Source organism: Empidonax traillii, unplaced genomic scaffold, assembly GCF_003031625.1.
Source record: "Empidonax traillii isolate 1590-97213 ecotype Southwest subspecies unplaced genomic scaffold, ASM303162v1 scaffold481:size658601, whole genome shotgun sequence".
NCBI lineage: Eukaryota > Metazoa > Chordata > Aves > Passeriformes > Tyrannidae > Empidonax > Empidonax traillii.
Window position 1 is genome coordinate 280,012 of NW_020955674.1, and position 25,228 is coordinate 305,239.

General features: G+C 37.3%; 1 protein-coding gene across 3 annotated transcripts in view; it reads right to left on the reverse strand.

The window, feature by feature from the left end:
• ADK (adenosine kinase) overlaps window positions 1-25,228 on the reverse strand; it is a 274,114-nt gene that overhangs the window by 15,260 nt on the left and 233,626 nt on the right. For all 3 annotated transcript variants that reach the window (XM_027896130.1, XM_027896128.1, XM_027896129.1), the window contains one exon: window positions 3,153-3,239. In XM_027896130.1, the coding sequence (XP_027751931.1) occupies window positions 3,153-3,239 (87 nt within the window). The remainder of the gene's footprint in view (window positions 1-3,152; window positions 3,240-25,228) is intronic.

Below are 25,228 nucleotides of genomic sequence, written 5' to 3' on the forward strand. Positions count from 1 at the left end.
TTTACAAGGGGAAATACATGAGGGGTGATTTGCCAAGCTGGCATAATTACTGAGAAGGAATTTCCTTACAGTCTATGAGTTATACCTCTGGAAGACAGTGCCTCCGTGAAAGACTTTTCAGAATATGATAAAGACTAACAAACCTCCCAATGTAAAATAAATCCTACTTGATGGGGTTAGTTCTCATTATATCCCACTTTTCCCACTCAGTCAAAACACTTGCTTCAACAAAACCACTGTTTGGTCATGTTAATATACTGGTCACAGAGAAGTATGGGGAACTTTGCCATGGGAATCTTGTTCTCTGTTGTTTGAATAAAGGAACTATGTTTCCAGGAGAGTATATTGTCACGCTGAGTGAATTTTTTAGTTAAGGGATTAATCTTGAAACATTTTACTACAAGGACGCTAAAATCAAAACATTACATGTACTGTTGCCTAGGTAGTAACAACTGATAAAATCCTCAGTCAAAGAAAGAAGCTAGAAAAGCTTTTTTCTGAAGAGAACATAACCATTCTGTTATAAAAATTCTGTCAGGACAATAACACTGCAGCTGGCTCGATGCTAGAACCAATAGAAGATATGTATGTTGAGCAGCATTGCCAACAGTACTGAATAGGGCTTGCTGGTAAGGAGACAATAAAGAACTTTTCCTGTTGCAAATACGTACTTTGAAAACACATGAAAAGTGTGATACAGATAAAATACAGACATTTCCCTCAAATGAAACACAGACCAAATCAAAGCCTATCCAGTCCAGTATCCTATTTCCCACATATGGGAAGGAAAATTAAATGACTCCATGAAGAAGGAACCAAAGTACGTAAGACTAGAATCAGCTGTGTATCTAGACTGTTATGACTCCCAATTCTCCCATCTGGACTAAACTCAGGAAAATGTATTCTCTGAGGAGAATAAATGATCAATTTATTATTTATGGAGTGACAGAGGAGAACTAAGATATCCCAGAAGCTAATGGAAGAACTACAGACATTCTAAAGCTCATGTTGCTTTGTGTCACAGGAGAGAGAAATATGGTGCAACAAGAGCCTAAGTTCACACACCAATACTCAGGTGAGTGTCTGACCACAAGGGGAGTTCAGACAGATTTGTAACTGCTGAGCTAACTCCCACTGCAGAGGGAAAACTAGCTGTGGTCCTTTCTTTCCCTGGCAGTGAAGAACTGTACAATGCATTGGTTTGCATTGCATTTGTATTCCATAGGAAAAGCATCTGATGCCTCAGCATTATTTGTGGGGCAACTGAGGAAAATAATATACATCCATAAACAGTGATACAGGACCTTTGTTAAGATTACCCCAAATATACAGAAGCTTGCTGTATCCAGACACATTATCTCAATACTGAGATTGACAACGGAGAACTGATCCTTTAGATCTCCCTCCTTGCTTCCCTCCCTCTCTCCCTGAGTTTTACACTGTCCACATAATTTTTCCCTTTGAGAAAGGAATCCCACAGCTGATTCAAGACCAGCCTGACAGGATGTGCCTGAACTCCTTACACTGATGGTGAAAGGCAGTAGTTTAAAATACAGACTGATGTGGCTTATATCAGCCTTTTCATTCAAGATATTCTGAATAACTACCAAAGTCAATGTTTTAGCCCTTCAACATAAAAACAACAGCTATGACAGTAATGATGTAAGGATGACAGGAAGGATGTAATTTAAAGAGGAAGGTTTTTTTAGAGATCAGGCAGTTCTTAAGGCCCTGATTATTTAAGTGCAATAGTCTTCCTGCAGGTAAACTAGGAAAGAACAAAAGTAGGATTATTAAAAAGAAAACTCTTGATTTTGAAATGCCTAAAATCTGAAGAACTGAGAATAAATACAGCCATGTATTTACATGGCTGCCATGGAAAACAAAATAGGCAAGATCTTCTCTCTCTTTTTTTTTCCCCCATAAGAACAGCAGCTTACTGGCACAGCTGACACACAGAGCAAATGCATATGAGGACAAGCACTCGAAAATGATCTTATTTATGTTACAGTCACTGTTACCTACTGCTTCAAATTTAGTCTTGTTTGTGATTTAGGAACAATAGAGAGTGACAAGCATGTCCTAAAAGGTGTATGAATAATATGACCTAATGTGTTTTCCTCTATTTCTGTCCTTTTTGATTCATGAAAGCACTGAACTAATGAGTGAAAACATTCCTATCTTCAGCCAGATTTAAGCATATACTGAAAATTTATCATTGGTTTAAGTGCTGTATTAAGTAAGGATGGAATTACTCACATGCTTAAGATTAGGCTTATGTTGAATACTTTATTGAAGTGGGACACAATTCTGAAGCTTTAATTTGGTAACACACTACTTGTTATCCCTTTCATAGCTACAAGACTGAGCCCTGCAATTCTATTTATAAAGTCTCTTTGGTAATGTTTCCAGTAAATTAGTGACTAATGGAGCTCCTTACAGCTACTACGTACTGGATATTAGAGTCTTCAGGATGCAATAGTGCATCACAGATCTACATGGATGAAGGTTACAATGAATGACAGAAATCTTGGATTAGATTGGTTTTTGGCTTATACTGAATAATTTTTAAAAACAGGCATAGACATAACATCCTCTTTTTTCCTTAGAGCTTGTGCCAAAAAAAATAGTAAGTTTGCAAATGTATATTAAGCAATGCCAGATATTTTCTGGGTTTGTTTTAACAAATTAACCCTTTGCATTCTTTTCTGATGTCCAAATAATTGTATTGGAAGCAGATGTTCTACCAAAATTGACATGATCAGAGACATTATGCTCACTTATTAACATACTGTTTAATATTCACTACAACCTGTTTTAAAGAACAACAATGTGTTAACATTTAAGCCAGGAGGGATTTCTGTACACTATATAGTACTTGATGCAGCTTGTTTATGCAACAGTCTGACAGATACAATTAATCTCATGAAAACGACCAGAGTACAGCATAACGGCATATTATTTTTGAAGTAATAGAACACACTTTCCCTTTGGAAATCAGAACCTAATTAAATCATATAACTTCAGGATGCAGAGAAAAGCTGTAAGAGAATGAAGCTCATTCTGAAGGACAGTTGAATGAAAAACCAGTAGATTTTATACCAAGAGAATAACAGGATAATCTCCAAACAACAGAAAGAAGTAAGAAATACCTCCAACAAACGCATCTCCAGCTCCATTGGTATCCACAATTTCACTCTGATCACTCACCAACACAGGGAAAGTAGTCACTTCATTTTCTGTAGAGGAAGGGAAGAATAAAACATGAGTTACTTGGAAATACAACTTTGAAAAGCACAACAAACAGTGAAAATCAAAACAATTCAAAACTGGAGCTCTGACCTTCAGCATGGTAATTTGGATAAAAATAGATTTGGTTTATAATTCTGTCTGTATTTACTGCATAGGGATATGGAAACAAATTGACTCAAGCTATTTGTTGTGGGCATTTTCATTATTTACTTCCAGCCTAATTTATTTTCTCTACCTCATAATGTTAAGGACAAGAGAAAAAAAGTAAATCAGAAGGAACAACATAAAACACCCGGGCATATGGACAAGACTAAGAAAAATCTGTCCTATCAAAAACAGTGCTTCCTATTGGTTGCAGAGAGGTGATGTAGCCTCCAGAATGGCCAGTACAAGCCTCCAAAAGATCAACAGAAATTGCTGCAATGTGAAAACAAAAATATATGTGAATTAACTAAAATAAAGCTGTGAAATAAAATACAGAAACAAGTTTAAATCAAAGTGCTCTCAAATTATATCTTTATAAAAACCTCATGTATGTAAGAAGCCTTACAACTTGCCATCTGACTAGGTTTGGTTTCAAGATTCCAGTCACTTCAACTCCTTCTTTGGTATTTCTTTAAAAAACCCAAGTATTTCCTTCAGCTCCCTGCCCTCTACTGGCACTCCTTAAACCTATTGCAATAGGTGGATACTCAGCATCTTCACCTTCAATTCACTGCCACGCCACAGTTCAACATAATTACACCACTTAGGTATGATAACTTTAGAGTTCTAGGGTTATAAATTTAATATATGCCACTAATTAATCAGCTATGGCTTTCCAGGTGGTAATGTCATAATGACGTGATAAAAATATAATTACCACCTTGTCACAATACCTTGTTAAAGTGTAAATTACCCCTGTAACGGAGCCAATGGAAGTTCTGCCTCTGGTAGTCAGTATGCATTAAACTGTCTCAGAGCAAACAGATTGTCCTTTGGCAGACAGTAGGAATTACAAAAAGGGGAGGGGGAAGAAAAGCCTGTCAACCAGTGAAAATGAAAACCATCAGAGCTGTTTTCTTTTAATTTTTGGTAAAAATAGAAGTAAAATGGAAAATAGATCTTCCAGTCCCTGAAACCTGCAGATGAGTAGTTTCTTCACTGTCCAGCAACAGAGCAGATCATAAAAATCGCTCTTACACTGATGTACACAGTAGCAAACAAGGAAACCTAGTTTGGAAGGCATATAAAGAATTCACAGTCTCAAATCAGGCAAGTCTGTGTATGCTGCAGAGGTACCAGAAGGATCCTGGTTTCTGTGAAATGCAGTGTATCAGCTCTACTGCTCTTCACCATCTGCTACTAAGTGAACCAGGCAGATATAATGATGCTGCCTCCAGAGGGAACTGTTGGCTGGCCCACCAGGAGGGGAGGGGAGGGGAGCATTAGCAACAACCATCCATGAGAGGCAAAGGAAAAAGGGTAATGAAAAACATAAGATGAATATTCCAATTAAAGAACAGGTTTCAGTCAGTTCTCAGTGCATCCTACTCTCTATCCTGTTAAGAAAGCTATTTAGAAATGTGCTTCAATGCTGTGTTGTGCTCTTAAGATAGTCTTCAAGAGCAATGTTTTTTAGTAATTTTAACAGGATTCATTTGAATTGGAAATCAAGAAAGAGAGGTCTTACATTAAACTCTGCCAGATGAGCAGAGTGTATTCATCCATTTCACAAGAAGGTATATTGATTTGCTCTAGATAATACTAAAACAATGAACAATGTGATAAGTCTGTTGAAGCCACATTGTAATAAACTAACCTGCTTCCTTCCCAAGTGTGCACAGGCACACACAGATGTTCTATGTTAAATGCACAGCAGACAATTGCACATGCATACAAATGTCTGTGTTTGGGCACAGAGAGTGAATAATGCACAGACATTGTATTTTGAATGCTGTAAATGGGACTTGGCATCAAATAAGATTCTATTCAAGCAAACTAGCACAAATCAAAGTTCTCACCATCATCTTTCTCCTTTCTTTTCCTCCTCTGTCTTGATTCCTTCACTCAGCTCCCTCTAGTATGCGTAGATAAGTATTGCACTATGAGCTCTTATTCTATTCTTTCTGCAGGAGATATAATTTTTGTAACTGAATTAGTCTAAACCCCCAAATACCATCAGGAAATTTGTCTGGGGAACAGTTTTTAAAGTTTTTTTCTGATTACAGTTTTCCATCTCTGGGTCTTACATTTTCTCTATATAACTTTATATAAATTTGCAAGAGGAGCAATAATCTCATATTTTGAAGTACTGAAGTTTCAGAAGGAGCACATACCACATTACAAAGATATTACTATATGCACATATTCAATAGGTAAGTTATCTTTCTTTAACCTTAGGAGAACTTCTAGCACAGCAGAATCTACTATACTAGAGTTGACAATAATTTATACTGAAATATCAACAAAAGAATACTGAGGTTTGTTTTTTTTCTCCTTTCCTTCAAAGCAAATGAAGTCAGTTAGAATTAAAGCTGCCATTAAATTACATTGCTTGGTCTGCCTATTAGCACCTAAATAGCTAACTCCTCTTACTGATCTGTGTTTTGTAACAACCAGGCACAACAGGGTGAATTATGATGCAGCAGAAGTCTCCATTCTGAATATCCTTGCTTTTGTGACTTTAATTTTCCTTTAACTTCATTTTCGATCTATTATGTTATAAAACTCCCAAATCCATCACAGTGAACATTGAGACACCTTGGCTAAGTGCACTGGTTGTCAGTGGCCTTGCATTTCAAAGTCAGTTCTGATTTCATTCATCATTCTGAGAGCTTATGAAATAAAGAATAATTACGTAAGTGTTTTGAAGTCCAAGTGCTGCTCCTCTGGGCATAAAATCCAGTGTTCTATTTTTAAGCAACAAATATCTTCTATGATACAACACACTCCACTTGGATATCATTTCCTGGAAGCCCAGAATTGTGAGTGCAAATTGCAACATGGTGCTTATAACTAGGGAAATTTTAGTAACAAGCATTAATGAAATCTAAAATTTTGGGACTTTGATTCGATTCTCAATGACTTTACATTACTCAGGAAGTCAACTCTTTCAGAATGATATAGAAATAATCCAACCCAAACATTAATGTGGTAATTCCACAGGCTGAAGACAATATTCATAGATAAGTCAGAAGGATTCAGGTCATTGGTAAATTCAGTTATTGCTAATCTCTTGCATTATGTATATAAACATGTGAAATCCATATTTATTTTCCTCAGGCAAAAATATGTGCTGCATATCTAGCTTAAAACATTTTTGTAGGTAAAACAGTCAGGAGAGATAATAATTGGAGAGCAATATTAACTGAAAAAAACATTGCTCCTTCCTTTCTAATACATTTGAGCTCCCAAATGAATACAAGCCTATTTCACAGTGTTAACAGAAACAATCGAACTCTGATGATAGCTGCAAATACTACAGGTCTGTCTTTAAACCAAATTAGAATCATAGACTACATGTCTACTCTTAGTACAGTAATAAACACCAGCAAGCAATCATTACATCCAATTAGGCTGAGTACTTTCCTTAACTGGGTCATTTACCAGTCTCTCTTGCTCTTAAAAGTAGATTAAATGTGTAAACTTACATTTAATTACCTGTAACAGAACTCTTATGGGCAACATGTTGGAGTGTCCTTCATTTTGTTTTAAAATAAAATAAAAGGAAGAAGGGAGACCTAAAATATATACAAAAAATGGTCTAGATATTTCCTCAAATAATCTTTTGATTTTGGGTTGGTAGTGGTAGTACAGATGCTTACAAGATGGAGTCACAGTCATGTCTCTTTTGTGAGCTTTAACTCGTAAAAAAAGGAACAACTGTGAAACAGAATTCTGTCCCATCTCCTCCCTACCTCCATCCTCTCTAATTTTGTTTAGATCAGAGGCCAAAAAGCAGATAAAAAGAAAGAAAAAAAATGAGACAGGAAGAACTTAACAGAACATAGAAACCTGAACTCAAAACCTATAAATGTGTCTGGGCAGCTGTAAGGTAAGAAGTAATGAGAAAAGTATTTGAAACTAACCCATGTCTATTCGGATGATTCTTATCTCTTACCTCTCTCCAGAAGGTAAACCCCAGAAGCCTACAGGCTCTAAGTCTCTGTACCTTCTACAGCACATCAATACATCCTTAAAACCCTCAGTATAACAACACTTCCTCCTGCTTTGTTCTATAGTAAAACATCGCTGCTGTTCCTGTTCTTACACGACAATACCACACTGGGTAATGGATGTCAAACAGATACCACCCCTTCCCCACCATATCAACACAGCACTGTCCAAAGCTATCAGGCAGTGTGGGGCAGGGCACTGCACACTGAACCCCCGTTAGAAACTCTTAAGATTTCCAGTGATGATGTACTTCAAACCTGGCAGAGCTGATTCAACCTGCCACTTCTTAGTAAACAGAAGGAGATCCTGCATTTTCAGGCTAGGACTTTGAGACAGTGGCACTAGATGGACACTCTGGTCCTCCTGGCCCTTTTTGTGTGCATGTTAAGTTTGCTTTGTTTTGCATGCCAACACCTCCATCTAGGTCTGTGCACTGTTGGCCTGGTGCTGTAGCTATGTAGGGCTTGTCAGAAAAAGAAGGAATTTATTTCTGCAAGTCAATAGAGTCAAATAGCATAATAAACAAGACACAAGTCAGCCGCATGCTTTGGGATTTTCTATCAAGTATTTTAATAATGCACAACAAATGACGTGTTATTCTAAAGAATTCAACAAGTACCCAAGAAATATTTATAACTAGTAACGTAAAGGTTGTTTATCCTTTATCGCTATAATAAACAATGTTACCTTAAACAAGTTATAGAGCAGCTGTCATTTTCAATGCTTTAATAATGTCTATGGTATGATACAATTAATACATATATTAATTGATTTCCATAATGAGGGACTCAAGTAATGGGTGTCTTCAGCAATAGGACTAAAATTCCCTTTGTAGCTTGCTAAATGTGTTGGTCAGGATGCAAAGTGCTGTCCCTTAGAGACAGCTAGTTCATTTTCATTAGAAACAGAGAAAGAATATGATGTCAAAGACTTTGAATCTTGTGTGGCTCTACTCATAGGGTAGATATGGTCCTATACCTGTCTGCAGGGGGAATGACAGTGTGCAGACTCCATTTTCACTCTCTCCTATGAGGTAAATGAGACTTGTCTTCCCTTTATAGCCCTCCTCAGTCATACACATTGTACCACTATCTGGTCAAGAGCATTTTTGTTCAGAAGACATATTCATAGCCTCTCACTAAAGTGTGATTCATAGGATTAGAGTTAACAGGGGGAAGAAGGTTCATCCAAAGGAACTTGTACACTCATACACATGGAATAATAGCAATGATGAAAAATTAAACACTGTTTTTGCACACAGCATGTATCCTCTGAATCTATGCCTGATCCTGTTTGCATTCCTAGTAATTCAACACTACTCCTTTGAAATAACTCTTGATTTATACTAGCACGAGATTGGACTCATAACTCTGTATCTTATTAAAATTGTAACAAATGTAACAGCATCAACTAATGAATCATCAGCTTCTATAGGCCCAAATGTGTTGTGTTTTACTTCACCAAAGGTGTGGGACACACTTAAATGTCATTATTCTATATATCACCACTTGCCAGTGCCATGGGTTGCATCTCTCAAATTAAATCTCTTATAATAAATTAATATTAAATAATTCCTAGAACAAGTAAACAAAACACTTTGTGTAAAAGATGGAGAAGCAAGAGGTCAACAGAAAATACTAGTTCTACTTCAGTTTGTTGCTAATATAACATTTAAAATATATATATATGTGCATACATATATGGAAAAACTGCCCTAAAGAACAAGCTGCTGAATTTTTCTGGCATGTGTCACAATGTTTAAGGTTTAGAATGGCAATGAACTCTGTTGAAAAAGCCTTACAAGCACACAAGAGTATTGCCATTTGCCCGCCAGGCACAGATTTCAGAGGGAGCTGAAACTGCGCCCACTGAACTGCCAGCAAACACACTCCTCTAGCTCGGCATGGCTGCTGGAGACATAAGGTAGAGTTCAGAGCTAAATCCTCTTCTTGTGATTCCTGTCCGGACTGGGAAAGGCACTGGGGACTCAGAAAGGGAAAAGGGTGTGAAGTCACAGGTGCCAAAATTAAGAAAAGCTTCTGCAGGTACTTCACTGATACAACACAATGACTGTCTGGGGAGTGCTATGAAGAGCTCAGACCAAAATCAGTCCCGCAGACAGGAGAGATGGGTTACAATAAATGAAACCCATGAATTGTATGATCCCAATCTCTATCGAGAGCAAGCCCTACTGCAGTGAGCTGAGTCACACCAGTGAGCACAGGGTGACACAGAACCAGATTTGGCCTTGGACATTAACAAATATAAAGCATCTTGTTCTGCACCATAAATCCTACATGTATTGGTTTGACCGCTGTACAACTTACTTGATCCTCACACATATAAATAAAAGCAGCATCCCATCCTCAATTATTTTTTGAGCTGTATATGGGCATTGGAAATACAAACAAATCTATTTCTATCTGTAGATAAGGTAGCTCAAGAATCGAAAACACACAGAAACAGATGACAGCTGGAATGTCAGTGTCCAAGGTAAGGAATACATCACATATGTGTGTCTGAATGACACCAGCACATACGTTCTGGCTCACAGATGCTCTTCAGCCTTCTGAAACTTGGCTACGGGGACTGGGCAATAATGAAACAACTTTCAGCTCAGAAATCAGACTGTGCATTTCACGTACTGCTTGCACTGACCCACACACCATCAGGAAAGCATGTATGCTTGTACTCCATTTCACGGTATTCTACAGACATATTTGATACCACTCCATAGCTGGGCCATCAAAACACTCTCCTATGGGAGAATTTTCTGATAAGTATCAACCTATAAATCAGGTCAAAGCAAATCCTACCCAAAAGCTTATCAGGGCACTGGCTAAAAACAAAACAAAACAAAACAGAGAGAGAGAAAAAAAAGATATAATAATTTGGTTTTGAGTAGGACAAAACCTGTATTCTGCCTCAGATTTTTCATACATTAAGCATATTGCCCTAGCGGGGTAAACACACCTGTCAAAACTTGCAAGCTTTCTTAGATATACCTCAGTTTCAGAGTGGTGAACACAGAAATCACATCATTTAAATAAATGCCATGTTACATGACAGCTTTTTTTATGCTACATGATAATCTGAGAAACACGGGTTGTCAGTGGAGGCAGAAATGGGCCCAAGGCACTTCTATTTCACTTGAGCATCAGTAAGACTGAAAAGAGAAGGAGTGAGCATTAGGTCACTACAGAGCAGCTCTGAAGGAGCTTTTTCTTCTGGGAGAATTTATATTTAGTTTCATAAACAAATTCAGTCCACTGAAATGAAAGATACAGCCTTCCCTAGAAATATTACTAAAAATAAGTTAATGTATACCTATTTCTCCTTAAAACAAAATTAATTTGTTACTAGTTGGCCATTTCAGAGGTACACAGAAGTTCCACCATACTGCATTTAAAAATTCAAATTACATGTAGTATTTCCAGTTTTTCATCCTTTTAACTCAGAGCTAAGCTCTAGAACTTTTACAATTGTATTTTTCTTCTCATTGAGTATTTGTAAATTCCGTGTTGGTTTTAGTTAGGATCTCCCTAGACTACTTATTTATTTTTCAAGAAAGAAACATGCTTATTAAATGAATTTTCTCAGGCTTTAGCAGGTTTCAAATCCATTAGAAGATGTCACTGCAGTGGAGGCTGAAGTTTGTTCTAATCTCCATAAGAAAGTATTCTGCTCTTAAAAATCCAGTTTAAACAGAGCAACTTCAATGTTTTTAATGGAATTCTGTAAGGATTATGCCAATCTAAGAAAAGAATCTGTCTCAAAAAGCAGGATTTTATTTATCCCCTACATTAGTTGCAGATAATTTCTTAGATAATTAAATACCCCAAACTATGCTCTCTATAGTATCATTTTATCAGTTTGAAAGTATTCCCTAACCACTGATGTAAACAGGATGGCAAATCTACCACCTTTTAAAAATAAAATCAGATGCATTTTAATGTAAATTATGCAACCCTGAATTTATACAATTATGGACTACATAGTGGACTAAACTCATTTGGATACAGTTACTGTAATAGCAGTTTTGACAAAGAGCTTCTGGCAGGAGTTCCTCAATCATATGTTTGTGTACCAAGGCCTTTAAAGCACAGCAGTACGTGGGTATACTCGTAAAGGTAGCACTACAGGGCTTTACAGGGACTGTCATTTAATGTAAACCCCGCTGATATGAAGTCAGGCTGCTTGACAAAACCAAAATAACTAACCTAGAAGAAAAATCAAAAATTTTCAGCCTCTATCTCTGCAGAACCTTGTCAAACTTCTACCATTGCCTGTCACTCCTAGTTGTTTCCTTTAAAGTATTATTTCTGTAGTGTTAAATTGCTGAATAATTCAATTTTAAGTTATTTTAAAATTATACACAAACCAATTATACACAGACAATTATACACAAGCCAATACACTTTTTAGAAGCAATAAAACATTTTACAATTATTTGAACTTTAGTTGGTGTATCCCAGTAAGTTCAACTCGTGATCTTTTAAACTTAATGTGTATTCTTGTATTGTCAAGGTGAAAACCAAGGTATGTATTAGAGAAAAACACAAAACTCCTGCTCTGAAGAGTTTCCAACTTGAAAAGCAAGACTGGTAAGCAAGTAAATAGATATGTATAAATGAAATGTGGACACTCAGCTGATATAATTAAGTTATGAAAAGTTATGAAGAAAGGCAATAAACAGACACTGCTTTAAAAACCACAGAGATATGCAGGAAAAAACTCTGGTTAGCCTACAGAGTGAAATCATTTGAACTGCAACCTAAAAATGTTGGGAAAAATGCTTGTTACTTGTTCCTTTGAGAACCATTTCAGTAGTAAACATATACTGGCTATTTAGACAGTTTGACTGCTTTTTTTGGTCATTTTTTCCTATCAGGAATAAATCCAGATTAAAAAAAAAAAGGCTTTCAATTTAATATTTTTGAAGCAAACTTTCATTTTTTAGGGAAAGAAAATTAACTTCTGTAACTCCCAACTTGCCAAATCCATACTTGAACCAAGATACTCATCTTTGCTGCTTACTATGTAAGCATTCTCTCATTTTCAGCCCATCCTTCTCTGTTGCCTGTTGATTCCTGACAATTAAAGCAATGATTGAAGTGTCTACTGGTGACACAGACGCTGATTGTAGAAAGTAAATTTGGATTTTTATGCCAACAAAAACTTAGAAGGCTTCATTTTTTTTCCATATAAATACAAATCTGATCCAATTGTTGCTACTCGGTGGCAACGAAGTCAGGAGCAGACGGTGCCAGGAAGGAACAAAGCTGCTTAGGAGCAGACTAACATTTGGAGCAGGTTTTTCTGCTGAATGCACTTGTCAAACTTGACCTTTGAGCCTGTATTGGTTTATTCATTCAGACTTCTATTTCTTTTTTCTGGTTTTATTCTTAAAGGCATGTACATTTGCACATTCAGGGTAAAATGGGAACAGTAGTGCTCTCCTCCTGTAGCTCTAACCTTTCATGAGCAGAGAACTGGTTCCCTGTTCACCCAGAGGATCCACCAGTGCCTCCACCTCCATGGAGAAGAGGGCTGGCAATCCCCACCAACGTATCTGATTCCAGCAAATGGAGTGCTTCAACCCCAGCCTGTCCCTAGAAGTTTGGCTTGGCCTTCCAGAACCAAACCTCATTCCTCTTTGTTATTAACTTTTAACATATTTTCATTTCTGTATTGATTTCCCTAAGCCATTTGAGACCACAGCTTCACATGCTTTCATCTTCTAGACCAGTGCTATGACTCCTGCAGAAGCCAACACATAATACATATCCAGTACATATCCATCCAGGTATCTAAAATGATTTACTTTGTTCCTCCAAACATGTTTTGATTGCACACACAAAAGACCATTTTATGTTTTCTGTATTCTATTTTCACAACAAAACATCAGTGCTTTCATTTTTGAAATGAAAATCCAAAATCAATCCTTAGATCTTTTATATTTGGTTTTAGTCAAATATAAAAATGTCAGTACAAAAAGTAGATACTTATATTGCGTGATGCACCAGGGATTAAAAGAAAATTGCATTTTGAGCACTCTACTAACTAAAGTGTTTAACTGCTCACAAATGGATTTTCATATTTTTGTAGTAATTTACAGGGGGTAATAGGTATTGTAATCTAATCTACCACAATTACATGATTTTTGACCAACTTGCTGTTGATAAATACTGTAAGTATTAGGTTATTAAATTTTTTACAATTAGGTGACTAAGAAAGCTGTTTATTGCCTTCCGTTATACCCTCTGTTAATAAGATCTTTGTTGCAGATGTTCATGTATGCTGCATTGATGTTTAATGGTGCATGATGCTCTAGGTGGTTCCCATAACCTTGCTTTGTCTACTATGAGCTGACTCAATTGATATGATAATAGAGAAAAGAGGTCTGAAACAAGCTGGGCTGTACTGGCACAATTTGCATAACCTTTAAATTTGCCATCACTTGATAGCCAACTGCTCCTAAAAAATTCTTATTCAGTTGTCAGCGACGACAGCGTACTGTACAAACAGCATTCTGCAATTGGACAGGTGCGGAGGGAAGAGAGGGCATGCACAGTTTATTGCACTTTTATATTCTACCAGGAAATGTACTTATTATCAAATTTATAAAGCCAACAATTTGGAGTAGAGTTCTGCGGTTCCATTTGTGATCAACTGCTATCAGCCACAACGCATGGCCTGGCATCTTTTCAGGTTCACAGTACAGTATCACAGTGTCTCATTACAAGGGGAATAAATATTTGGTTCCATAGACTCTTCTCTATTTAGTTTTGACTGCTAATCACTGGGGCAGGCAGAAAAATCAGGATGGATTAGGAGAGCAGTGGGGGGCACAGGGTAGCAGACTAGAGCAAACAAAATCAATGTAAGCAGCCTTCCAAACTTTAAATCTGGTTTCAGAGGACTCTGTGTATTCTTTTTGAACAAACATTAGTATTATATCATTCACTAGGTATAGCCAAAACATAACAATATAAAAATAGACCATGTTTATTCTATTCACTCAATCTGCTGTCTGTATATACTCTATGCCAGGTCTGCTTACTTTACTGACTTTATTATTCATAACAAAGAAAACAGCAATGGTGAAAGTAAGCCAGAGCCTACTTTCATTCAAATGGGATCAACTACATAAACATTATTTTTGTGGTATCCTAAAGTTTATATCTTAACTGCCACTTCATATTCTATATTATGTTCAGGTGTGTCAAGGCCAGGTCATTGGTACCAGACTGACATGCACAGCCTACTTTTCAGATATGACATTTAAACAATTTCCACTTTGCATTATGTCTAAAACCTACTGTGGAAATCACTGAGCCAAACCAATCATAAAATCTCACAATTCCACTTTTAGACAATTAACCATTTCCAAGCACTCCAATTAACCTTCCACGCCTTCAATGTTAATTCTAGATGTTTTGTCATCTTACACAAAATAAATCCTAAATCCCCAAAGCCAGGCAGAGCAGGACCCATTCAAACCTCCCTCTTTGTCTGCTTTTTCCACTAGCCAGGATCTCTGCTCTGTCCCTCCTGCCGCTAAGGATTTGTCTTCCATTCAGCCATCTATTTCCCACAACTTTCATTGCCTGCAATTGGATGCTACAGCAGAGAAACTTCTAATCAAAGGGTCAGTTCCTGCAGTTAATTTTCATCCAGGGACACCATATCTACCCACATTTTACTCTCCTTCCATTATTTTATAGGGACTATTTGAGCAGGTGAAGATTAGAGGCTTGAAAAAGTAAGTTCCATCATTTATGGCAAAAGCATGACATGGATAGCTACAATTTAAACTTTTCTACTATGTTCATTCAACTGTAATCACAAGATGGGAAATAAAATCTCTAAATTAAAGATGATAGGTTATCAGAGTCTGTAGGGCACCTTCTGAGCACAGATTCTGCTGTTCAAACTCCTCTGTGATGATTTGTTATGAAGTGAACTGCTGCCTAGTAAAAAACAGGCTAACTCCGCCAAAATAATGGGAAAAAGAGATTTCCTATAGAAGGTAATGTGCCTGGGTGCCAGTGGTCAAAAGGTCGAGTTCTTTAGGCCCCTTACTTGTGCCATACAACATAGAAGACATCTCCAGCTAAAATGTGTTCTCAAATCTTTCAGCATATATAAGTTTGCTTTTTCCGTAACCTCTGGGTAGACTCCAAAAATTGAATCGCAAATTCCAGACAAAGTATAACACACAAAAAACCACATGGATCAGTATAATCCATTAATATTCATGAACGTTTTAAGTTCTCCATGACCATAATCGATATCCAATGAAGTTAATGAGATCTTTCCATTGATTTTGAAAGACACTGGGGTGAGCCTCAGAGACAATGACATCACATTCTCTCGGAGCACTCCAGCTGATAACACATAATTTGCTACCTTCCCATCCAGAATTCCAGGAATGAACAAAAGGGATGCTATCTTATTTCAAACTGGTTTTGTGAAATGAGCAGTACACCATTATAAAAGTCCATATGAAGCCTTTAGTATCTTTAACTGAAGAGCAGTCAAGGCCACAGTAGTTACCTGTGTTGTTAATGCCATCATGAGATCCATAAATAAGACAAACATTATTTATTTAAGAAGGAAATGCAAAAACCTCCTGAATGTGTCAGCCTCCCAGAGGTTAACACTTTGTTTTGTTTTAACTTTGGGCCTCTGGAAAGCAGTGATTAAAACTCTTGTGTCTTCTAACACATCTAAGAGCATCCAATAGATTTAAACACTGATAGGTAGAGTTTTAAGTTCAAACTGGCCTTGACCTTGGGCAGTATGACATTATCTGAAAACCATTAATGGTCTGAAACGAAAGGAAAAGCTCATTAATAAAAGCGAAACCGTATAAAGGTACAAAGGAAAAAAAAAAAGGAAAAGAAAAAGAAAAAAAGAGGAAGTTTTATTAAAAGTATTGATCATGACCTAGGGCATTACAGACATTGATCTTCCCACATCTCCACAGGAAAAAAAAAGTTAAGCCAACAAATTATTGATCTCTTATGAAACCTGCTGAACAAGCCATACATTTAATTTCTTACTATGAAAAAAATAATCACACCTATTTAGGATACAGAGACAATCTATTTCTTAAAAATTATTGGTAAAAAAAATACTATATGAATAATTTCAAAAAATAGCCACCTTGGTAGTATGATTTGACCCTAAGTGTTGGGAGGTGAGAAGCCTATGCACTGTAAATCTTTAAAGCACAGGTTTCAGATTTCAACTTATTAAAGCATATGCTTTTAAGGAGAAATGTCCATTGCTGAATATTGCAGCAAAATAGAATGAATGCACAGAAAAGGACAATGCTGGACTTTAAACTTCAAGCATAAATTTAAATACAAGTTTCTATGATTATTATTTTCCATGAAGCAGAATAGTGTAGTTTCAGATTTTCTTCGGTTCGTTCAAAAAATCAGAAAGATATTTTTAGACTGACAGAACACTGTAGCTCTAGAAACAGTCTCTGAAAAATTGAAGGTCACCAGAATTCTGTCTTTTGTGTACATGGAGAGGGGTAGGTGTCATTTTCAGAAAACAGGGATAACCTTGACAAAGTTGCATTAATTACACGTATATGTGAAAAGCACAAATTAAATTTGGAAGGCTGTCATTAGTTCCAGTGCTTCCCAATTACTGAATGAACAATTCTGCTGTCTCACTATTCTTGTAATGGAGATAACATTGGTGGTTTTCAGCACGAGATGTTAAAAGAGTTGTTTCCCTTCTGATAGCATATCCATGGCTCTGTCCCCTTATTCTTTGTATTTGCTTTGCAGACATCATTCTGCAGTATTATCAGGTGATGCTGAAGCAACTTGTGTTCCAGCTTTGGAACTACAGCCTTTGTTGCTAGGTGAAAGTTCAAAACAAAACACTGTGTTTTATGACTCAAAGGGAAGCTCCACCGCAACTTCAGCCACTCCAGCTCGCAGATACTGGAGCCTCATCCTTGTCTCTCTCTGTGGGCAAATGCTCTCCTCCTGTGCTGGCAATGGTCCAGAGTGCTCCACACCTCACCAGGGCAGCTTTCTGCCAGTCTGTGCAGACTGCTGAACTGCCCTATGTGGGTGGAGAAGTGCTGGCAGGGTGAGGGAAAAGTAGAAGATGGAAATGTGTGTCCTAGGAGGAGCATTTATTTTGGATTTTTCCATCAATTTTTAAAATTGCCAGGGACCCCAGTGACAGTATCTTGTGTTCTGACAACCACTTACTCATAGAATGAATAAGGTGAACCCTCATTCCTTCCATGGCTGCCCAGAACAGCAGGGGCCTGCCTTGGTAACCATGAGCACTAACTACTACCATTCTCTCCTCAGGATTTCTGGTAGGTAGTTCTGTTGCTTCATAGTTTGAGCAAACAGAACAAAAACGTACTGATGTAATGTTTTCTGTACAAATACCTCACAACTCACTCAGGTCACCAGCAATATGATACCAGTTTTAAAGTATTACAGCCACGTATACAGGAGACACCAGAAATTTATGATGAATTAATTCTGTGTGGATACTTTAACTGAGTAATAATATCACAGGAAAAGCCTACTTTCTACAAAAAAGCCCAAACCAACCAACCAACCAACCAACCAACCAAACCAAAATAAAATCCAAAAACCACAACCAAATTAAAAAGGGTACAGTGCACTTAGGTACTTTTTTCCCTGAACAAGATTGTCCATTTGGGATTTAATGGTACCTGAATCAGTATCTTACTGTAAATTTAATTCAATTTTGATCTCCAGAGTCAAGCAAGACAGGCCTCAAGTGGTTTAAGAGGTGGCCTGACCAAAATTGCCCTGCCTAAGTCCAGTTTCTATGCTAACTGTGTGCACATGCTATGGGGTAGCACCTCCAGGCTAGTGGAGCTCTCCAGTGCATCACGTGCCATCTTCATAGGAGACATTTAGATTCATTCGGGATAGAAAAACAAAAGTTGAGTGTGAAGAATGGCAAAAGTGTCTAACTTTATTGGGCTATAGAATTCTTTGCCAATCAGAGAAAAGGTGCCCATTTAAAAAACAATTCTAGCTTTAAATACGCAGTGATGGGCTCTAAACCATGTATTACCACACCCTAAAGAAAATTTGAAGTTACAACAGATAATTCTATGAAAATGTCAGATCAGTCATCAGTGGCAGCCAGAAAACCAAATAAAATGTTAAGAATTATTAAGAAAGAAATATAGAACAAAGAAAGCAACAACATTAAACAACTTTTTAAATTTCTCAGGCACTTGCAAATTGAACATTCTGGTTCCCCATTCACAAAGAGTAAGCAGACCTGAAAACAGCTGCAGTGAAGGGTGGCTCAGGGTATCAGAATTACGGATCAAACACAGAAGTAAACAGAATAGAAAAAGAGTCTGGAAAAAAAGACCAGTGCAGGGGACAAAAGTAAAGAGATTGTACATGGAATGATTGGGGATGGGCTGTGCAATACAAGCAGCTGGACATAGCCAGGAACATTTTTAAGTGTCTGAATCCAAACAAATAAGCGAATATATTTCTTTACATAACACAAGACATTATGAATGATAAAATCCTATTTTGGTCTATTAAACATAAGGAAAACGTCTCTAGTTCTTAAATTCCCAAACTACATTTTGCTGGAAGCTAGGAGAGTGTAACATGGAACTATTATTATAGATTTGCTCTGGTTTTATCCTTTTTTACAAGCACCCACTGCTTTACACTGTTGCAAAAATCAGGTTAGACAGACCTTTGGTCTGCCTCAGTCCTGGTCCCAACTCTTTCACTATATTGCTACTCCAACATCATATAATTTCTACTACCTAAACAATGGATTTGCCTATTAGCAATTATGTCTCCAAGAATTCTTTTTAGAATTACGGTATAAAAATTGATGCCCTAAATCAAAGTCTCTGTATCTGAGAAACAAATACAGAAATTCTCAGTGTAAGTGTAAATATTGCCCTGTCCTAAGGAATGGTGTAGAGGTCTGTATTTATTATCCTCCAACAAACATGCATTTTTCCACACCTTAAAGGGGTAATTTTTCCTCAGAATGCCAGAATGTAAATTCACTGTAGTATCTGAAATTTGAACCAAGTTTAATAAGAGGCACACTTTTGCCTTGAATATTCCTTACTACTAGTGATTGTACATAAAAAGGGCATTTCCCAGTTTCACTCTCAATTTCTGGGCTAAACTACTGTGTTAACACAGTAGACTAGAAAAGACATTTTTTTCTGAAATCAATATGAAATTATTAAAACATACACATGTATCTATTTATATATGTACATATGCAATTCTTTGAGATGCAACAGTTGATACACAGGTCAAAATACCTGTATCCAGGAATTTAGGCTTTAATAATGTGTTTCATTTGTCTAATAAAATGCTCTTCTACTCTCATACAGCATGAAAGTGTGAATGGTCTCAGTTACAAAAAGGTATTACCAGCTTTTCTATTCATTAATCCCTATAAACAAATGTTCATTATTAATTTAGATTTTGTGGTTTCCTAAGACACAAATAAACTAATTCTTCTGGGCTTTCTGGCTCATTTGTTATACCATTAGGGGACTAAAATTTCCTTTTATTTTAAGCCCACTTTTGGTTTTGAAACTTTTCTTTCCATTTGCAAATACAAATAGATAGGGAAGAGCGAAAGTGTGTAATTGTGTGAAAAAGAGAGTATATGATAATATAATTCAACTACTATTTCCTCCAGTCCAAGGCACTATTCTTGTTTGTGTAAATGCACATGAAGCCTAGCTGATAAAAAAAGAGTTTGTCAAGGTTTTCATGTCTGGAAGGCTAAGCATGAAAGCTGTAAGTATGGAAAAAAAATAACACCTTTCCTGCTTCTTCAAGAAGAATGTACAATACTCAGTAACTTAAAGAAAGAGGAGACGCAAATAGACCCACCATAAAATGTCAACAGTGTCAATACTAACAAATAAATCTATTTTTTATAGATAGGCTTACAAGGTAACATGATGCTCTGTCACTGCCCCACAACCTGTCAAAGAAAACCTACTGACCTCTGTTTGGACCAAGTTGTATACTTGAACAGTGCTTTTCATTCCCCCAAAAAGCATACAGCATCATGCTATTATGATTTAAGAATGGCCCTTAAAAACTCTCATTTCTGCAATTACGACAACCCTTCTCAAAAAAATGCTTTAAGAGAATCTCCTAAAATATTTAAGATCTAACATATCCTTACAGAGTAAAAGAAGCTTCATCGTTCGTAAAACATACTATCATTTGTCAATATTTTAATTTAGATTAGGTTTTAGTTCTATCCAAACACAAAAACTTTTAATTTATGAACATATCTGCATATATTATCTTAAGAATGGTTGTACTGGGTGACACCAACATCTATGTAGTGCAGTATTCTGTTTCAGAATAACATCTAGAGGCAAATGCCTGCTATAACTCCAATATCAAAAGCTTAGTAGGCAGGCTCTAAAATTGGTCATGTTGCAATGTTATGGAATAGATAAAATAACAATAACACATAGAAATTCACAAAACTCTTTTTGTGCATCCTATATGGTAGGTGCACTAATACATTTTTATGATGAACCTCTGTCTTTTTACCACATTTGCCAGCACTGCTAATAGGTTCCCTGAAATATCTAAAGTAATGTGTCCCAAAAAAATGAAGATATAAGTGGTTAGTAAGTCCTACCTGAGCTGGCTTTAAAGCTTGAATCCTCAGAAAAATCCATTTTTACTGCCATATTCTAACAAAGGAGGTTATTACAAACATAACCTTAAATAGAGGTGGTCCTGCAAACATTGGGGGTTTTTTTGGGGGGGGAAGAATGGAAAATTCTGTATTCATCCCTGAACATGCCAGATTTCATCATTCATAACTTGAAAAACGCTGAAGTGATTTTCTTCAAATTTAGATTGTTTTTCTTTCCTCTATTAAAGCTATAAAACGAGCCAAGTTTAAAGTTTGTAGCTTCAGCTGTTCTTGAATTATGCAAATATTTCAATATAAAAGTATGTTTTTCCATTGCTGAACTGATTTTGCTCAGGCTTTCTGAAGATTTCCCTTTGGGCCAGGACCAGTCATAAAATGTATCTGACTAAAAGTAATTTGCTTAAAGTTATGAGCAACTCTGTAAAAGGGATATCTTTCACAGCATTTGATTCTGACAAATGTTATAGCACACATATAGATATGACATATATGTTCCTGCCAGAGCTTGTGATTTTGGTGCATTTTTTTAAAAGTTCCAGCTGCTGAAAACAGGAGATTGCATGTGTTCATTAACTCTCCCTGCACTCTCTACTTACATATTTTGTGTGGCTACAGAAAAAAGTACTGAAACATGAAATGTATCCCATAAGCTTAGTCAAATCTCAAACCTCAGTCAAATCCAGACACTTAGGCCTAGGAAAAGGGATATGATAGAAGAAGGCTGTGGTATTGAGACCAGAGTCTTGATAGCCAAGTAATTCCTAGAATGGACGAAGAGCATCCGCACAAGGAATTAACCAATTACTGTTCCTCAAATAAAATTATCTGATAAGCAAGTCCATAGATCCCGTTTTCAGCTACCAGTCCCTTTACCAAAGCATAATCCTCTGTACTGAAAGGCTTCATCTCAGATGTCTCTTACAGGCTGTTTTATTCCCCGAGAATTTTATCAAAATTCAGTCATATTGGGGACCAATGCTAGAAAAAAATTAAACTGTTTTTCTCAATGCTCACTTTGAAGGTCATTAAGAAGCTCCAACGCCTTCAAGTTTTTCAGTAAAAAGATAAAATTTGACATTATTGAAAAATGTACCTCCAGTTTCCCAGAGAATCTGCAGATATTCCCATCCCTGGAAACATTCAAGGTCAGGCTGGACGGGGCTTTGAGCAACCTGCTCAAGTTGTAGATGTCCCTGCTCATTGTGAGCGGTTGGACTAGGTGACCTTTAAAGGTTCCTTCCAACACAAACCATTCCATGATTCTATGACATGAAGAGGAGGCCATGATCATTTGCTCATGCTCTGTAGAGTCTTATCAACTGACAGTTAATTCAGTCAACAGTTCATCTGCATCAGCTCCTGTGTGCCAATCCTAAACACTCCTTTCCTTGCCTCTAAAACACACTGATCACACTCAGCTTGAATTTGAGCTTGCCTCTTCCTTGCAATTATTCCTACTGACAGAGAACAGGAAGGAAGGGAAGAGAAAAGGGGTCTTGGGGCTGGAGTGCTGTGACAGAGCAGATAGGAGCAGACAGCAGAAAGACCCAATGCACTCTGTTATAAAGACAGAGAAATTTTTCCTCTGAAAACACAAATAATTCAGATAGACAAAGAAAGTGGACTGACAAATTTGAATGGCTTAGATTGAGGCTGCTGATGCAGTTACTGCTTCTCACTGTTTTCATGATGTGACCCAGCAGCATGGACCTCCAAGTTGCCTGTCAATCCATTCCTGAGTGCCTACAGCTCATGGTCTATTTGAGGTGAGCCACCAGTCGGAACTGTTTGGTCAGTCTTTCCTTTCGGTAATAAACTGTGCCTTTCTGCCCTATGCTCTGCTCCTCAAATATCTGTTGATACTTCCATTCTCTGGAACACTCAGGAATAACTGTTGTCATAATTCTCTCCACCTGTAGTGACTAGCTGTATCTGGCCTTCTACATATCATATAAACCCCCCCCCACCCTCAAAGAAAGTCCATGTTAAATTTCCAGTATATATAATTCTGAACTCTTTCACAAATGACCTGGCAACCTGCAACAACCCCTTTTATCCATCCTATTTCCTCTCCTTCCACCCAGAGCTGTAACCAAGTGTATCTCCTCATTATTTCCATTACCTGATCCCCATGCAACCCACACATAACTCACTGAAGAGATGCACCCTCCTCTCATAACCCAGCCCCATGGCTGCTTTGTCCCAGACCTCTCCCCTGGGGAGCCTGTTCTAGTGCTCAACCACCCTCTGGGTGAAGAATCTTTTCCTGATATCCAACCTAAACCTCCCCTGACTCAGCTTCATGTTATTTCCCCAAGACCTGTCACTGGCCACAAGAGTGAAGAGATTGAAACCTGCCCCTCTGCTTCACCTTGTGAGAATGTTGAAGATCACAGTGAGGCCTCCCCTCAGTCTCCTCTCCAGGCTGAACAGACCAAGTGACCTCAGCCACTCCTCATACAGCTTCCCCTCAAAACCCTTCACCATCCTTGTTGCCCTCCTTTGGACATTCTTTAATAGCTTAATATCTTTCTTATATTGTGGCACCCAAATCTGCCACAATATTCAAGGTGAGGCCACCCCAGTGCAGAGCAGAGCGGGACAATCCCCTCCCTCGACCGGCTGGCGATGCTTTGCCTGATGCCCCCCCCTGACATGGCTGGCCCTCCTGGCTGCCAGGGCACTGCTGACTCATCTGCAACTTGCTGTCAGGACCCCCAGGTCCCTTTCCTCAGGGCTTTTCTCCAATCTCTTGTTCCCCAGTCTATACACACAACCAGGATTGCCCTTTCCCAGGTGCAGAATCTGGCACTTTCCCTTATTAAACTTCATACAGTTGGTGATAGTCCATCTCTAATTTGTCACAGTCTCTCTGCATAAACATGTTGTTCAACATAATAAACATGTTCTTATTATTAACCTGGACAAAATAATAAAGCAGAAGGTTTGAACAAGCATATTCAAATCCATAGCTGACTTTGCAAATACTATTTTAATCTAGGCACAAACTCTATGAGACTATACTGTTTCCTCAGAAAGGTAGAATAAACAACTACACACAATCTGCTTTTCCAAAAAAACATACTCCTGCAGATAAGAAAAAAGAAATTATTTTATACTGGAAACTCCTAAACGCAGTAATTCTTCCAAAGATCATTTGGAAACTTTTACACTTTCCACTGCAGGTTTGAAACCTAGACTAGTTAGTTCTGAATAAGTGCGTTAGCAGCACTCTTTGTCATTCTATGGTATTTTCATATGCTGAATAAAGGGACACATTTTCCTTCTTTCATTATTATTTTAATGTGAGGAGGTGGGAAAAAGATGGTCCACACCAAAGGAAAAAGGGGGAAAATAATAACAAATTGGTATCTCTTTTGAGAATTGCCCCACAGGCCAAACATTTTTATGTTCTTAATCATTATTAAATGACTTAACATGACACACAGAGCCTGGCGAATGATTGCATCCTGACATGAGAATGAATTACAAATGAAATGAAAGATCAAGCTGTATTAGAGGACTGCCTCTGGGAAATGAAAATCTTTAATTCTCTTTTATTATTGACATTTATTTGGCTGCCATGAATAACAACACAGAAAAGAGATTCAGCTATGCTTGTGCACTGAATAGCTTATCCCACGGCTCAAAACTGCCTTAACATTTATCATGTTTGCTTTTGTAGCTGACACCATTGCATACACTCTCTATCCATCTTGCATTTATCATACATATAAAGTGCATTCTCTAATATAAGTTCATTTCATAGTGAACAAACAGCTAAGATTAGCAAGTGTCAGTCCTCAAATAAGCTCCCAGTTGTAAAAATATCAAAGAAGGGATTAATGGATTTGTTAACAACTCCAGTTTAAAGAATAAAAAAGTACTCAGTTAAAATTAAATAAGAGCACAGGAGGGTTACACATAAGATTTAGGTTTACTACATTATTACTAGCTCATGTATAAAAACATTTCTATATTGCTGTTTCTCAGCCAACTGTACAACACTCGAGGGGAGTGCCTCCATATGGGCCATTCACGTTATGCATTAACTTTCTGGGAGGAACACTTCCATCATCATTCAGTGAGATACACATAC